Source organism: Macaca fascicularis, chromosome 5 (genome assembly GCF_037993035.2).
Source record: "Macaca fascicularis isolate 582-1 chromosome 5, T2T-MFA8v1.1".
Classification (NCBI taxonomy): Eukaryota; Metazoa; Chordata; class Mammalia; order Primates; family Cercopithecidae; genus Macaca; species Macaca fascicularis.
The window spans coordinates 180,921,991-180,938,663 of NC_088379.1; the positions used below are offsets into that span (position 1 = coordinate 180,921,991).

General features: G+C 35.4%; 1 protein-coding gene across 9 annotated transcripts in view; it reads left to right on the top strand.

Annotated features, from left to right (window-relative positions):
- The window catches only part of WDR17 (WD repeat domain 17), a 119,556-nt gene that overhangs the window by 91,080 nt on the left and 11,803 nt on the right, over window positions 1–16,673 (top strand). For 7 of the 9 annotated variants that reach the window (XM_005556334.4, XM_005556337.4, XM_065545698.2 and 4 more), the window contains 7 exons: window positions 1,323–1,387; window positions 5,203–5,335; window positions 6,134–6,225; window positions 7,296–7,395; window positions 9,473–9,612; window positions 12,415–12,435; window positions 14,657–14,768. In XM_005556334.4, the coding sequence (XP_005556391.2) occupies window positions 1,323–1,387; window positions 5,203–5,335; window positions 6,134–6,225; window positions 7,296–7,395; window positions 9,473–9,612; window positions 12,415–12,435; window positions 14,657–14,768 (663 nt within the window). The remainder of the gene's footprint in view (window positions 1–1,322; window positions 1,388–5,202; window positions 5,336–6,133; window positions 6,226–7,295; window positions 7,396–9,472; window positions 9,613–12,414; window positions 12,436–14,656; window positions 14,769–16,673) is intronic. The other 2 variants (XM_015451043.3, XM_065545697.2) reach the window with 1 other exon arrangement.

Below are 16,673 nucleotides of genomic sequence, written 5' to 3' on the forward strand. Positions count from 1 at the left end.
AATTGCCTGTTTAAAATTAACATACTCTTTTCTGGTTAATTACCAATATTCTAGTGATAATTACAGTAGAACCCTAGTGTTTTGAAGAGCCTTAATTAGAATGAATTTTGATTCATGTAGTGATATTTCAGAAAATGTTCTTCTCAGTTCCACTCTAGACTGGAAATCAGTGAAATCTATATTTTCATATAACAGTAACAATCAGCCTTTATTAAACAATGAGGTTCTTCAACAGAAGTCTAATTTTTAAATATGAAGACAAGTATTATCAGTTAAATGAAGAAATGACAATAAATAAAATTTATTAAAATGAGTAGGAAAGGATAAAAGAGACATAGATGGTATATTTGTTCATTTAAGTAGCAGTGAAATAAAAATGTTAATATTTTGAACACCATAGAACAAATTACTCTGGAGTTGTATTAGAAGATGAGTCAATATATTTTTCAAAGAACATATTTTAGTTACTATTTCTTTTCTCCTCTTCCTTTCTCTCCCTCAGTCTCTCCTTCCATTTTTCTCTTTCTTTCTCTCTGGGTTTAGGACTGGATTTTCCCTAAATAATATAATTTTACATATTTTATTTTAAAATATTTTAATGTTTTAAAAATTTGTGGAAAATGGAATTAAAATATAACAATAAAAAATAAATATTTTTCTCAACTTCTTCAAGCTCCATCAAGTTAAAGACACTTTTGTAAGTGATGACACCAACCATTTAGTCCTTCCTAAGGAGCTGAGGGGTCCTTGGAATTTAACCGTGTCAATACAGTCTTTTTTACTTTGTCTTTTCTTTTGTTTTGTTTTGGGTTTTTTGAGATGAAGTCTCGCTCTGTTACCCAGACTGGAGTGCAGTGATGTCATCACGACTCACTGCAGCCTCGAACCCCTGGGCTCAAGCAATCCACTCCACTCAGCCTCCGAAGTAGCTAGAACTACAAGTGTGCACCACCACACCTGGCTAATTAAAAAAAAAAAAAAAAAATTGTTTTGGTAGAGATGAGGGTCTTGCTGTGTTGTCCAGGCTGGCCTCAAACTCCTAGACTCAAACAGTCCTCCCACCTCAGCCTCCCAAAGCACTGGCTTTACAGGCATCAGGCACCATGCCCAGCTTCTTTTATATTATTAAGAGGGGTAAAATTAGTGCTCTTTAAAGATTTTTTTTAAGACTACGGAACAAAAAGAAGACAGAGGGTACCAAATCAGGACTCAAGAACTCTATAATTTCTATATTATAAACAGGAATCTTTTTAAAGTGTCTTAAGGATTATACAGAGCAACCGAAATTAATATGCTCTTTCTCTTTTTGCCTTCTATTCTAGTGGGACAAAGCCCTGTCAGTTGCACCAGGGGTCTCTGTGAAATACTGGAAGAAGTTAATGCAGAGGTAAGGCAGAGAGAGTCCATGTTAAAATAGAAGCAGTATATAAATATGGCAGTAGCTCTTGAGATTTCTTATTCTTATGTTGTCTTAAATAATAACTAAATTTTGTATCTACTGATACAGTAAATGAAATGAATCAGTTACAAATAATTTTGGTGTTCTTGGATTTGACTTGGCCTCTGATGAAGATAGCAGAAGGCAAATTTCCCCATGTCAATGGAGAGAAGGACAGATAAGCAAACATACTCACTGATTAATAAGTTGGTATTGAAATACAAGTGGCAAGATTTCCTGAAGGTTAGCATAGGTTCGTGAAATACTATTCTATGAATTATCCCAAAAATCTTCTCTGTAGGCACCAGTTCCTGCCATTTCTTCCCCATGGATATGAGGAAGGCACTGATGATAAAGAAGGGTCTGAGCACTGAGGAAACTTAAATAAACATTCTTGTTTTAGAATGCAGTAAACCAACAAGATTTGCTCTCAAGTGTGTTAGTTTCCTGGGGTTGCCATAAAAAAAAAAAAAAAAAAAAAATTACCATAAAATGGGTGGCCTAAAACAACAGAAATTTATTTTCTCTCAGTTCTGGAGGCCAGAAGTCTGAATCAAGTTGTCAGCAAAGTTGGTTTCTACTGGAGGCTCTGAGAAAGAATTAGTTCCATGCTTCTCTCTTGGTGTCTGGTCGCCTGCAGTCCTTGGCATCTTGTGGCTTTTTGACGCATCACTCCAGTCTCTCCCTTATCTTCACATGGCATTATTCCCTGTGTGTCTCTGTGCCCAAATTTCCTCCTCTTATAAGTCATGAGTCATATTGGATTGAGGCCCTACCCTAATCCAGTATGACCCGTATTACTTTAATTACATCGGCTAAGACCCTGTTTCCATAAATGGTTACATTCACAAGTATTGTGGGTTAGGACTTCAACATATTGTTAGAGGGACACGTTGAAACCTACAACGTATGATTATTCTCTGTTCTGTTTTATTCTACTCTCTTCTATGCTATTCGTTCATTTAACAAATACTTAATGCCTACTCTATGCCAATCACTGTGCTAAACTTACAGAGCACTATATATTATTATGCAGTTACCTTGCTTCTGACATTAAAAACAGAAATTTGGATTTTTCTTTTATGGAACATGGTTTAGTGGCAAAAAATCAACTGCTTCTTACAGACACAAGTGAAAATCAATCAAAGGCTAAACATAAAATTCGGAAGGATTAACACATTTGCTGTGGGAAAGTAGACTGTTCCCAATCACCTGCTCTCCCAACAGTAAGTGAAGCAACAGGCTGATTGTAGCCATCAGATTTTAGGCTCCCTCTCCTGAGCTTTAAGAATCCCCAGTGCTCTAAGTCCCTGTACGCTCACAGCACAATTGTGAATGTTACTGCTCTCACCAAATCCTTAAAGTCAAGTTAGCAGAGGATATTTATTTCACAAAACATTATTTCAGTCTCAGCAAAAACTTAATGGAATTTCGTTTAAGACCAAGGTGGAGTCACTCAGTGTTAATATTGCAGAATAAAAGTAAACATAGTTTGTATTCTACGTGATTATTGACACATTTTACTAGCATCTAGTCATATTAATATGCTACTACATTGCTTTCTATGCTAGCTAGGTATCTATGAATTTAAAATGTGGTGTATCCTCAGATAAATTGGAACAAAGGAAACCTGACCAAGATTGGTGCATATGAACTGAGCTATAAAGAATACATGGGAGATAACCAAGTGAAGAGGCTAGAGGAAGCATCCTAGGCTTAGGGAGCAGAGTACAGGAACTCTGTGAAAGGAGACTGCTGTAGCTAGAGTGCAAGAGCCAGGGGGAAGTGATGCCAAGGGAGAGTAGGCACATGCTAGAGGTTTTAGGGCACTGTAAATGTAGTAAGCTTTTTTCCTTATCCTAAGAGGAACACAAGACATTAAAGAGTTTTAATTTTAAATAGGGTAGAAACTGATGTGACCAGTTCTTCATTTAGAATGTCTGCACAAGCTGAAATATCAAGAACAGATTAGAGAAGGTCAATAGCAGATATGAGGAGGCCAGTTAGAAGGCAATTAGAGTAGCTGAGTCAGGAGACAGCAGTAGCGTGGATGCCATATGTAGTGATGCAGGGACTGAGAGAAGTAGACGAATTTGATATATCTAGGAGTTAAAATTAACTGGATTTGGTAATAGAGATGAGGAAGGTATCACAAAAAAATTTTAGGTTTTAGGTTTGAAAAACTGGATAGGAGCTGTTGCTAATCACTGGGATTTAAAAACAAACAACTAAAACAACAACAAAAGCAAAACCATTAGGAGAGGATTTGAATCAAATGGCACAAAAAAATCATTAGTTCTCTTTGGACATGTTGAGCTTGAAGTTCCTTGTGATTTTGTGGCATTGTTCAATAGGCAGTCTTGATTTTGTAGCCCAAATAAGAAATCTGGATAACATGGAGGTTATTGTTGATCTTAATAAGAGCTGTTTTGATAGAAAGAAGGAGACTGAAGCAAGATTAGAATAGATTTAGTGGGGAAGGAAAAGGAGGAGGCAAATGAGAATATACAAAACTTCCAATTCTGTTTCATTTATCTTTGAAAGCCAACTCCTGATTTTCTCTGCCCCTTAGCCTGTGTAGCTGCCAGAAAGTAGTCTCTCCACAACTCCTGCATTTGTACTTTCTAGATCCAGCCATTCATCCAGATTGGCAGTGTCTCCAGCATAGTTTCAGATGCCCAGAGAAGTAGATCATTATTTGTAACCAGCTTTTTTCTAAACAGCTGTAACAAGAAAATCAAAGTCACGTAGTAGAAACATAGCTGTTGAGGAATACTTCGATGACTCTATGAAATTGGAGACCGTTAACAGTGAGCTGGCAAATATCATGAAAAATATTTTCCATTTTCAGCATGAAAAATATCTGCTACCCCTACCCAAAGATTAAAAATTGAATTCTGGTTTAATGCAAATGGTAGCATAAATTAAATAGACCAGGTTATTTTTAAACAAAACTGAGGTTAAACATTGAGGGTAGAATTAACTAGGTGGTTAGTCATTGAGAAAATACTTGAGACTTAGATGGGAAGATACACACACACACAGAGAGAGAGGGGAAGAGATTGAGAGAGAGATGGGTGCAGAGAGAGAGAGACAGATATGGAAACAGACACATGTGCACCCTTCACAGTCTCTAAGATTACCGTTCCCTTTCTCCCTTCACGTGTCTGGAATATTATTTTTCTGTAATCTTCCTCACTTAGGGCACTTAAAACATTCTACATGTTATTGTTAATATTTATGTTTCTATATTCTCCTTCTTAGTGATTTTTAAGCTACTTGAGCTTCAAGGTTCTCTATTCATTGTTAAGGCTTCCTAAAACAATTAAAATTATCCGTCTTTAACAATGTAGATACCCAAATATTGCTTAATCCACCTGATATCCTATCACACATATCTTGTATAAAACATATTTTTGAATAGACTAATTGTCCATTTTAATAGATAAACTACATTGATTTTAAGATCTAAAATGTTCAGGCATATTTTATGTCCTGTTCTAAGGGCAAACAAGTTCCTATAGTATTTATGATTTTATGTCATGTTCTAAGGGCAAAGAAGTTCTTGTAGTATTTATTATTTCATGCAACTTTTATCTGTCTTCCACATGTAATTTGATTATAAAATGTCTTTTTTAAAAGTGATATGCCAAAGGGCTTTATGAAATCTGCTACAAATTTTAGCCATACTTTCAGAAAATCTCAATTCACCTAAAAACCTTCAAAAAATATATTGTTTAAAAAAATTGTCCTTATTGTATTAGGAGAGCTGACCAATTAATCCAGGAAGATAAGGATGATGTCATTCCATACTGCATAGCCATTGGTGATGTGAAAAAGCTGGTCCATTTTTTCATGTCAAGAGGTCGGCTTAAAGAAGCTCTGCTTGTTGCACAGGTAAAACCATGTGATTACACAAGTCACACACATGGATGGGTAAGGATGTAGAAGGGAGAAGACCGTGTTGAGTAGCTCACCCTTACATAATTGACAAAGTCATGAAGGGTTTGGTTTCTGCCCTCCTTCCTGGCCTTCTTTCTCATCATTTGAGAGCTTACTATTTTTGTTCTGAACACAGTGAACTTATTTTATTTTATTTTATTATTTATTTATTTATTTATTTATTTGAGATGGAGTCTCGCTCTGTCACCTAGGCTGGAGTGCAATGGCATGATCTCAGCTCACCACAGCCTCCACCTCCCGGGTTTAAGCGATTTCTCCTGCCTCAGCCCTAGCTGGGATTACAGGCACCCACCACCATGCCCAGCTAACATTTGTATTTTTAGTGGAGATGGGGTTTCATCATGTTGGCCAGGCTGGTCTCAAACTCCTGACCTCAGGTGATCCTCCCGCCTCAGCCATCCAAAGTGCTGGGATTACAGGCATGAGCCACCACACACAGCCGAACTTATTTTAGATCTTTAAACATATAAGCATCTCTGAACTCTAAACTTTTCACATGCTGCTGAATGTTATATACCATGGATTTGAACAACTTATTTTTAGTAATAATTCACTTGAAGCTTTTTTTGCTACACACAATTAATATCTCATTTCTCCTCAAATTCTAAGATTATCTCCAAATTATAGTATAAATTTCAAACATTAAGTATACTTTGCTCAGAATAATATTCTGAAATGTGTCAATTATCAACAGTTAGCTAAAGAATAATTCAATCTTTAATTAAATCCTAGGCTGCTTGTGAAGGAAATATGCAGCCCTTACATGTTTCTATGCCTAAAGGAGCTTCATATTCTGATGATATCTACAAGGAAGACTTTAATGAGTGAGTGATTTATTTGCTCTGGGTCCATATGTTTTATGGTTGTCTTCCCTTTACGAATTTTTAAAGCCTCTATAATTCATCCTTCTTTGTATACTGAGGACTTGACTGCCTCAACCTTTCTCACTATGGTCCAGTTCCATTACAGCATCTACTCCTAAATGAATAGGGAAATTTTAGGCATGGAGACTCCGTTTATACACATTTTATATTGCTTTCAGAAAAGCAAAATGCATTTTACTAGAGAGATGGCAAGTAAGGCACCTAAACACTTACAAACTAATCAAACCTATTGGAGAGGACCAATGATGAAAATCAGGTAGACTGCTTATTAATGTTTTATTCTAAAGTTAGTGTATAAGTTCACAGGAATGTAGTTTATAATCCCATGACCCCAATATTGGTGCCTAGAATAACATTTAGTCATCTTTCAAAGAAGAAATCCTGATAGTTATTTTAAAAAAGAAAAGGAAATTAGAATTTTTCAGCCCTCTAACCTTTTTTTAATCCAATAGTCTGCCTTCCCCCATCCTTTCTATTTGCTCCTATTATTACCCTAGAAAATAGAATATTTAAACTTTTAAGACACTCATTGAGTAGAAGAGGATCATGAAATGTTAAGCAAATAGTGTGTTGAGAATAATGTATTCTTGCCTGTGTCTTTACTGCCATTCTCTGCCATTTCTAAACTTGACATTTGAGAAAGCTAACACATGCTAGCTGTATTTTGGATACCACCTAAATTTTGAAAAATTTCAGTTCAACCTGTAATTCTTCTACACTTAACTTTCCCTGTGGCTGAGTCATAAATTGTCCAATGCAGGATGGTAAGCTTTTAAAGTCAGGCTTCTCTTCTGACATTTGTGGGGATAGAGGGAGGGGGAGGCTTATCAGACCATATACTTGTAAAGACCACTTTCCTGATTTATTTTTTTCTAAAAACAAGTCTTTAAAGCAAGCATGACAAATTAAATTGTATTTGGTCTTTTTATCATACCTTTTAAAAAGTATTGGTTTGCTTTTATAATGGAATACTTGTGTTTATACAGAATACATACATTTTTTCTTTCTAGACTCCTGCACAAAGTCAGTAAAGAACTGGCAGAATGGTATTTTCAAGATGGTCGAGCAGTACTGGCCGCATGTTGCCATCTTGCCGTAGATAATATTGAGGTATGATGTTTAAAACTGATTTATGCGAATGAAAAGTTTTTTAGATACGTCATGGTGTTTGAGAGGAAAAGATATGGTGACTTTCTGTGTGAGATCTAGTTTTGCATGCCTTCCAATTAAGTAATTACATTCCTAATTAGCACACATAAACTATGAGCTCTTGTTTTAAGTACACATAGACTATGAACCTTTGTTTTCTTTTATTCTACCACAAGATACCTATTTGTAACAACCTTGTTTTAAACATTTCAACATATATAAGAAGCGCCAGTGTAGTAAAGGGAAGAATCACTGGACGTGGACCCAAAATATCTGAGTCTTTCTTGTCACATACTGACTTTGGGCACGTCATTTAATTCTCAGAATCTCAAATGTCTTCAATTCTAAAATTAACATATGAATACCTACCTTACCTATTTCACATATAGTTGTTAGGATTATAAGAAAAAAATACAAATGAAAGCACTTATTTTCCAGTGTATTATTCACAAGTTATAGGTTTAAAGTACCTTCCATTTGACTCTAATTTAATAAGCAAATGTTAATTAAAGATATAGATTCTGGCCGGGCGCGGTGGCTCATGCCTGTAATCCCAGCACTTTGGGAGGCCGAGGCGGGCGGATCACAAGGTCAGGAGATCGAGACCATCCTGGCTAACACTGTGAAACCCCGTCTCTACTAAAAAAATGCAAAAAATTAGCCGGGCGAGGCGGCGGGCGCCTGTAGTCCCAGCTACTCGGGAGGCTGAGGCAGGAGAATGGCGTGAACCCGGGAGGCGGAGCTTGCAGTGAGCCGAGATCGCGCCACTGCACTCCAGCCTGGGCGACTAAGCGAGACTCTGTCTCAAAAAAAAAAAAAAAAAAAAAAAGATATAGATTCTATTGTGCATTTATCCTTAGATATATTGACTTTAGGAAGTGATAGATAACTGTAAAATCTTGAAGAAGCTCTTACAAATTTACATTTTTTGCTCGTCATCACTGGCCATCAGAGAAATGTAAATCAAAACCACAATGAGATACCATCTCACACCAGTTAGAATGGCGATCATTAAAAAGTCAGGAAACAACAGGTGCTGGAGAGGATGTGGAGAAATAGGAACACTTTTACACTGTTGGTGGGATTGTAAACTGGTTCAACCATTGTGGAAAACAGTATGGTGATTCCTCAAGGATCTAGAACTAGAAATACCATATGACCCAGCCATCCCATTACTGGGTATATACTCAAAGGATTATAAATCATGCTGCTATAAAGACACATGCACACGTATGTTCATTGCGGCACTATTCACAATAGCAAAGACTTGGAATCAACCCAGATGTCCATCAGTGACAGACTGGATCAAGAAAATATGGCACATATACACCATGGAATACTATGCAGCCATAAAAAAGGATGAGTTTGTGTCCTTTGTAGGAACATGGATGCAGCTGGAAACCATCATTCTCAGCAAACTATCGCAAGAACAGAAAACCAAACACCACATGTTCTCACTCATAGGTGGGAATTGAACAATGAGATCACTTGGACTCTGGAAGGGGAACATCACACACTGGGGCCTATTATGGGTGGGGAGGGGAGGGATGGCATTGAGAGTTATACCTGATGTAAATGACGAGTTGATGGGTGCTGACGAGTTGATGGGTGTAGCACACCAACATGGCACAAGTATACATATGTAACAAACCTGCATGTTGTGCACATGTACCCTAGAACTTGAAGTATAATAGAAAAGAAAAAAAAATTACATGTTTTTCTGATATGGAGATTGAAGGACATATTGAGAATATCATAGAGTGTTATGAATTAAGTACAAAAATAGAACTAAGGGTTCTAAACTCCTTAATTCTGACCTGATAACATTTTCTGTATGTCTCATTAATAAGTTTTCCATCTGAAAATTGCAATTACTCTTACATAACTACTTTATAATAAGGGCTATTACAGTCAATATTTTCTAAGAACAATTGATTTATAGGTTAATACTGCTTTATCTGCTTTATGAGCTTGGAGGGGAGTGATGAACCTACCCAGCATCTATGCAACTGAAGAAATTATTTTCTTATTGAGCAAGCTTGCTATGGCATACCTGATCCGCGGAAATGAACTGGAGCTGGCAGTCTGTGTGGGCACAGTACTCGGAGAGTCTGCAGCACCAGCAACCCACTATGCCCTAGAATTACTGGCGAGAAAGTGCATGATGATTTCAATATGGTAAGAATTTTGAAATTCAAAGAATAATTTCATAGTGATGGAATACATTTTTAAAACATTATAAATTCCATTTAATAAGATATGCATTGGGAGGATATAGGATCACCTTGTTTATAAAGGATAAGATTATGGAAGGAAACAATGATATAACAATGTCATAATGATGAGAACTACCATGGTTGTATAATGAAATCTGCCATGATCCATTCTCAAGTAGCCCAGTTGTAATTCTGTAATGTTTCAAGCACTTAAAGTATCATGAGACAACAAAGGTGCTCTTCTTAAGATGATCTGAACACATATTCCCACATCTTAAAATTCTGTGTATCTATACTTTTTCTTGTCAGATCTTGTGTCCTATTTTAAAGTTGGACAATAAAGTCACTTTTCTAATATAAAGCAGCAAGAAAAATGGTTTTGCTGGACACTTGAAACAGGACACCTCCCCCAGACTCTGGCAATACCCAAAGAAAGAGACCCTGGGAATTACCTGGGGTAGCCCGGAAATCCAGGGCAGAGCAATTCCAGCTCGTATCTGCGGAGCCCTGGCCTTAAGTCAAACAATCCATTGTTACAGAGGCTCTATTAGGAAATATGTGATTCCATCATTCAGTAGATGTTTATGGAATAAAGATTATTTTAGATTTTTATCTTTTCTTTCCCTCAAATACTTAGGACCTCAAGAAGTTTCTAAATGAATTTATCAGGACTGTGACCTTTTCCCCATTACAAATCCCAGTCACACACACAGCACCCTTGAGGTGGAGCTATACAGATGACTATAACTACTGAACATTACAGGTGGTAATGATAATAATGAATGCTAACTAACACTTCTATACTGCTTACTCTGTGCCAAGCACAATTTTAAGTACTTTATATGTAAAACTTCACTAGGTTCTATGTGGTAGGTTTTGATTTTCCTGAGGTCGCAGTAAGTGATAGAGCCAAGATTCAAAGCTACATAAATCAGCTCTGAAGTTTGCATTATTAGCTATCAGACTGTGCAGGGTGAGCATCCCTAATCCAAAAATCCAAACTCCAAAATGCTCCAAAATCCGAAACCTTTCAGGTGTTGACATGACAACCACAAGTGGAAAATTCCACACGTAAGTACTTAACAAAAATTTGTTTAATGCACAAATTGTTAAAAATATTGTATAAAATTACCTTCAGGCTGTGTATATAAGGTATATATGAAACATAAATACATTTTGTATTTAGACTTGGGTCCCACCCTTTAGATATCTTATTATGTATATGCAAATATTCTAAAATCCAAAAACTCTGAAATCTGAAACACGTTTGGTCCCAAGCGTTTCAGATGAGGGATATCCAACCTGTACCACTTTATTATCTGCAGCCAACTCAGGAAAAAGAACAACATTTACATTCTTCTTTTTTGTCTGAATCTGAAGGTTTTATAGTGAATCAGGAATTTCAAAGTTGTTTTGATTTTTACATATATCTTACAGTAATGTAAGAGCTCCCTTCCCCCACTCAAATGTAGTAGTACCCTACCATCAGTTTTAGACTTCAGTATACATAATGGTGAGTCTCCTCTGAGAGTATCTAGTTATCCCTCTATCAAGAGCTGTAATAGTCAATTACATAGGGACTTGCCCTCATCTCAAAGCATGAAGCCTAATTCAAATTATTTATTCACAAAGATGGCTGATTTCATGCTAAAAGTCATCATCAGATGAAAGGGGATTTGCTTTTAAAAAGTGAAGGTAAAAAGCAGTAAAAGGGCCGAGCCCAGTGGCTCACACCTGTAATCCCAGCACTTTGGGAGGCCAAGGTGGGTGGATCACCTGAGGTCAAGAGTTCGAGACCAGCCTAGCCAACCTGGTGAAACCCCATCTCTACTAAAAATACAAAAAAAATACCAAAAAAAAAAAAAAAATTAGCCAGGCATGGTGGCAGGTGCCTGTAATACCATCTACTTGGGAGGCTGAGGCAGAAGAATCACTTGAACTCAGGCGATGGAGGGTGCAGTCAGCCAAGATCACGCCACTGCCCTCCAGCCTGGGCAACAAGAGCGAAACTTCATCTCAAGAAAAAAAAGAAAAAAAAAATTGGCAGCAAAAGAGAAATACGTATACAATTGACCCTTGAACAATATGAGAGTTAGGGGTGCCAACCCCCCAAGCAGTCCAAAATCCGTCTATAACTTCCAACTCCCTCAAAACTTAACTACTAATAGCCTGCTGTTGACTGGAAGCCTTACTGATAACATTAACAATTAACACATATTTTGTATCCTTTGTGTATTATATACTGTATTCTTACAATAAACTGGAGAATAGAAAATGTTGTTAAGAAAATCTTAAGAAAATCAATTTCCTATGCCTTAAGTGGAAGTGGGTCATCGTAAAGGTCTTCATCTACATAGTCTTCATACTGAGCAGTTCAAACTCGTAACATTGTATGTTACATACTATGACTAAACATTTTTCAATTAACTATATGTCTTAGTTACTTTTACGAAAAAACAAACTTATTCCTTGTAACGCCCCCACCCCAACAGTTCTTTTTAATATATCCATAGATAGATGTAACAGAAACTAGCAAACAGTTTAAATGTGGTGCTGATTAGCTTTATTTTCAGGAGAAATCTGTGGTCCTCCTGGCCAGTAGTAGAGCTGCACAGATTTTAAAAAACATAGCTACATCATTTATAAAGATGTGCATAATTTTTAAGCTATAAACACCTCATGTGTTTTACATTTACTGTAAAAGTCTTTTCTTCCTGATACTCATCATATAATCATGGTATTCATATTTAATATTTTCTTTTAGCTTTCCATCTGTTGGATACAGGTATTATCTACTTTTATTTAAGAACGTGTTCATTGAAAATGTATACACTCCTTTATTGTATTATTTGAATGGTATATCTGTATTAAGAAATATTTATCAACTATTTTCACATTGTTTTATAGTATGCCAATTCACATGTATAATTTACAGCACATAAAACCTGACTACAAAGTACTGAGAAAAGTTCCTATAATCACTCATGATTGTACACTCATGTACAACTTAAAAGTTGTACAATAAATGAAATGTGACTTCCTGCAATACCAAATAAATAGCTAACTCAGCTAAGCAGAATGAAATACCTGTTCTGATAGTGAAATTTTATATTTTAGATCATTCAATTGGTCTAAATCATTTTTATATGTACATTTTTCCCCATTTGTGTACTGAATTCTCAAAAAAGGGTGAATTTGATTAAACATTGAAGGAAATTAGCTGGCCTTGCTAAAATTTCACCATATCAAGATATAATTCTACATTAAGAAAGTCAAATTTTGTAGTTCATTGAAGTTTGAATAGAATTTTAGCACAGCTATTTTATACACAGTAAAAACAAATAATTTCTGTATTTTCATGGACATTATTTAAAACTGCTATTAAATTTTGATAGGAGGAAACACATGACGTCATTCATACATTTTAGCAAGAACAGCTAAACTACAGCATGGAACTTGCCCAATGTAATAGAAAATGCAGCAGTTTGGAAAGATATTATGTATAATTTTTAAATGGCTAGGGGAAAATAATATGAAAAATTATTGTGATCTTTTAGCAATTCTCTTTTGATATTATCTAGAAAATTATTTATTAGTAAAATGATGAGTTATCAAAATATTTTATGTAAAAAACTTCACTAAAGTTTTTCTTATTCTAAAAACCTTAAAGTAAGCCTAATTTAAAATATTACTATCCTGATAGTTTGTGATATGTGTGTATTTTTTATTTTTAGTAAAATTTTGGATTTCGTACCAGAACTTGCCAATTATCTCTCTTCCTATTCTATATTCATTATATTCTTAATTAAGCATCTCTTAAGTTTTAAAAAGGAATCGATTTACTTAAATGACTAATGTAGATTTTACTGATGTCTTCACAAAGAAGATTAAGTGGGGTTTTACTCTCAGAGGCCTCAGCGCACAGCTTTGTAAATTCTTATGTGAAATATCACCTAATCTAAGGTCACCTATTCTGTGTGGCTATATATCAATTTCTTAAAAACAGTATCCTGAATTATTGAAAATTAGGTGTTTTCTCAGTTATGATGTATGCATTCATTAACTCCTCACCTAGTGATCTGAAGAGGATTTTACAGAAAATATTTTGATATAAATCTTTTAAGTACATACCATTTTATATTTTTAAAACCCTCTATTGCTTTACTTCACTGACTGAATGTTTAAAAAGTAAATGGGCTGGTCTCGGCGGCTCATGCCCGTAATCCCAACACTTTGGGAGGCCAAGGTGGGTGGATCATTTGAAGCCAGGAGTCTGAGATCAGCCTGGTCAACATGGTGAAACCCCATCTCTACTAAAAATACAAAAATTGCCCGGGCATAGTGGCGCATGGCTGTAATCCCAGCTACTCGGGAGGCTGAGGCACAAGAATTGCTTGAACCCAAGAGGCAAAGGTTGCAGTGAGTTGAGATTGTGCCACTGCACTCCAGCCTGGGAGACAGAGGAAATGAGACTATGCCTCAAAAGAAAAAAAAAAAAAGTAAGAAAACTACATTTCCATCTTTAATTTCCACTTATGATTTAAGAAATATGTGGGATACCCAAAATTATGAACTTAAAATAACTCAGGTTTCACTGAGCTGGCTAATACAATTTGTCAATATTGACAAGCATAATAAAAGTTGACGAGAGTTAACTTTCACAATGTTTGCTTTATAATTCACTCCAAAGAACATAGTCAAAACTACTTAACTGATTAGAGAATATTCTGTAATAATAAAATTAATTCTAAGTGTGTTAAGACTCATGTATGTAAAGTTTACTTTTTAATATTTAGGAATTTATAAATATGTTTGCTGTTCATGACCTTTGGTTTGGGTAATCTGCATTTAGAGTAGTTTCATAATTACCTAGGTAATTAATAATGTTTGCATAAATTGAAAAGCAAGAGTGGTATATTATTTGAATTTCCTTTCTTTGAGATAGTTATGAATGTTATTTTTAAATCTTTTCCTCAATGAAGTGTCCCCTTTTGTTACGTTAACAGGAATTTGGCAGCCGATCTTCTCCTGATGATTCCTGATAATGAACTACATTTAATAAAACTCTGTGCTTTCTACCCAGGATGTACTGAAGAGATAAATGACCTTCATGATAAGGTATACTGATGATGTTAAATATTCTGGTTTGGAATGCAGTGCTATGATTTAATTAATTGTAGGTTCAAGCAAATAGAGATGCATGCAGAGAAACAAATATATGGTCCCTTTGGGATACATATATGTACAACAAAAATGGCAACAATAAGAACATTTCCTGAACTTCTGCTATGTGCTTGGCATTCTAAATCTTTACATATATGTGTATCTTCATTCTCATAAAACTTTGAAAAGCAGGGGATAATTATACAAAGAAAACTTGGAGAGGGTAAGGAATTTACCCAAATTAGTTAGTGGTGGAGTGAGAATTTCAACTTCAGCAAGTCTAACTCCAAATCCCAAGTGTTTTCCACTGTACACTTTGCATCTTGAAGTATGTTGTAGGATAACTTTTGAAAATAGACAACTTAGAATCCTTAAAAGAATTAATGAAATATAATGAAATTTACATGCATTTTTCTAAAGTGCCTTAAAAATACTCATCTGCAGAACATAGGAATCTGTGCATCAATATTATATATAAAAACGACCAAAATGTTCAATAGGAAGATTATTTATATTAATTTACAGTACTTTTCTATATTTCAGTACAATTAATCCATTAAAAATCATGAAGCTCTATTTTTATTGGCATGATACATGGCTATGAAACAGTTAAGTAGAAAGCAGATCATAAAACTATGCATATGCCATATGATTTTGGTTTGAAAATAACTGTGAATGTACATATTTATTTATGTTGATAGCATATTTAAAAAGATACCTACAGTTTCTTGTAAGAAAATGATAAGATATAAGTACAATATTTTCTTGTCTTGAACCTCTAAAACAACAAAGTTTTGTTTCAATTATTTGAACCGTGATTTTTTTATCCCTAGTGGGTGAGTAGCCCTATTCATTAAGCAGATATATTCTGAGTATTGTATTAATACAGATTGGCCAAAAGTGTGTGAATGAGAATGTGTGGGCGGATATGTGTATGTGAATGTGTTTGTGTTGAGACAGGGAAAATACTTGTGAAAGGAGAAATGTCCAAAGTTACCAGTGGGTGGTGAGATGATGGGATATTTTAACTACTTTATACACTTTGTAGTCTGTGAATTATGTTTTTTAAAAAGCTGGGCTTTGCTTTTTTAGCATGACAACTAAAAACTAATTTATTTTGAAATTAAAATGCATATGAAAGTGGGAGTTTTTTAATTATACATTAACTGGTAGTGTTTGAATGTACACTAACAGATATCCTCTGAGGCAGAAGGTACAGATGTTAATATCAAGGCTCAGAGAGGCTAAATGACTTGTCTAAGCTTTAAGACTTAAGCTAATGACCTCAGTCATTATTTTCAGATTTTAAAGATATTTTCATAAATATATGCTCTTAATTCAAATACTTTCATTTGTATCATTTAGGACAACTTTAATAAGAAAACCACACTAGTAATACTGGAAAAATTTAGTATGTGTACTATGTTTTTATTCCTATAAATTTTACTAACATTGTTGTCAAATCAATTATTTTCTATTTATTTATTTATTTATTTATTTTGAGACGGAATTTCGCTCTTGTTGCCCAGGCTGGAGTGCAATAGCAGGAGCTTGGGTCACCGCAGCCTCCACCTCCTGTGTACAAGCGATTCTCCTGCCCCAGCCTCCTGAGTAACTGGGATTACAGGTGTGCACCATCACACCCGGCTAATTTTGTATTTTCAGTAGAGATGGGGTTTCACGATGTTGGTCAGGCTGGTCTCAAACTCCTGACCTCAGGTGATCCACTCACCTCAGCCTCCCAAAGTGTTGGGATTACAGGCATGAATCGCCGCACCCTGCCAAATCAATTATTTTCTAATACAAGCTACACACAGTAGAAGAATATATGCAGTTAGCTGCGACAGCTTTTAACGATAG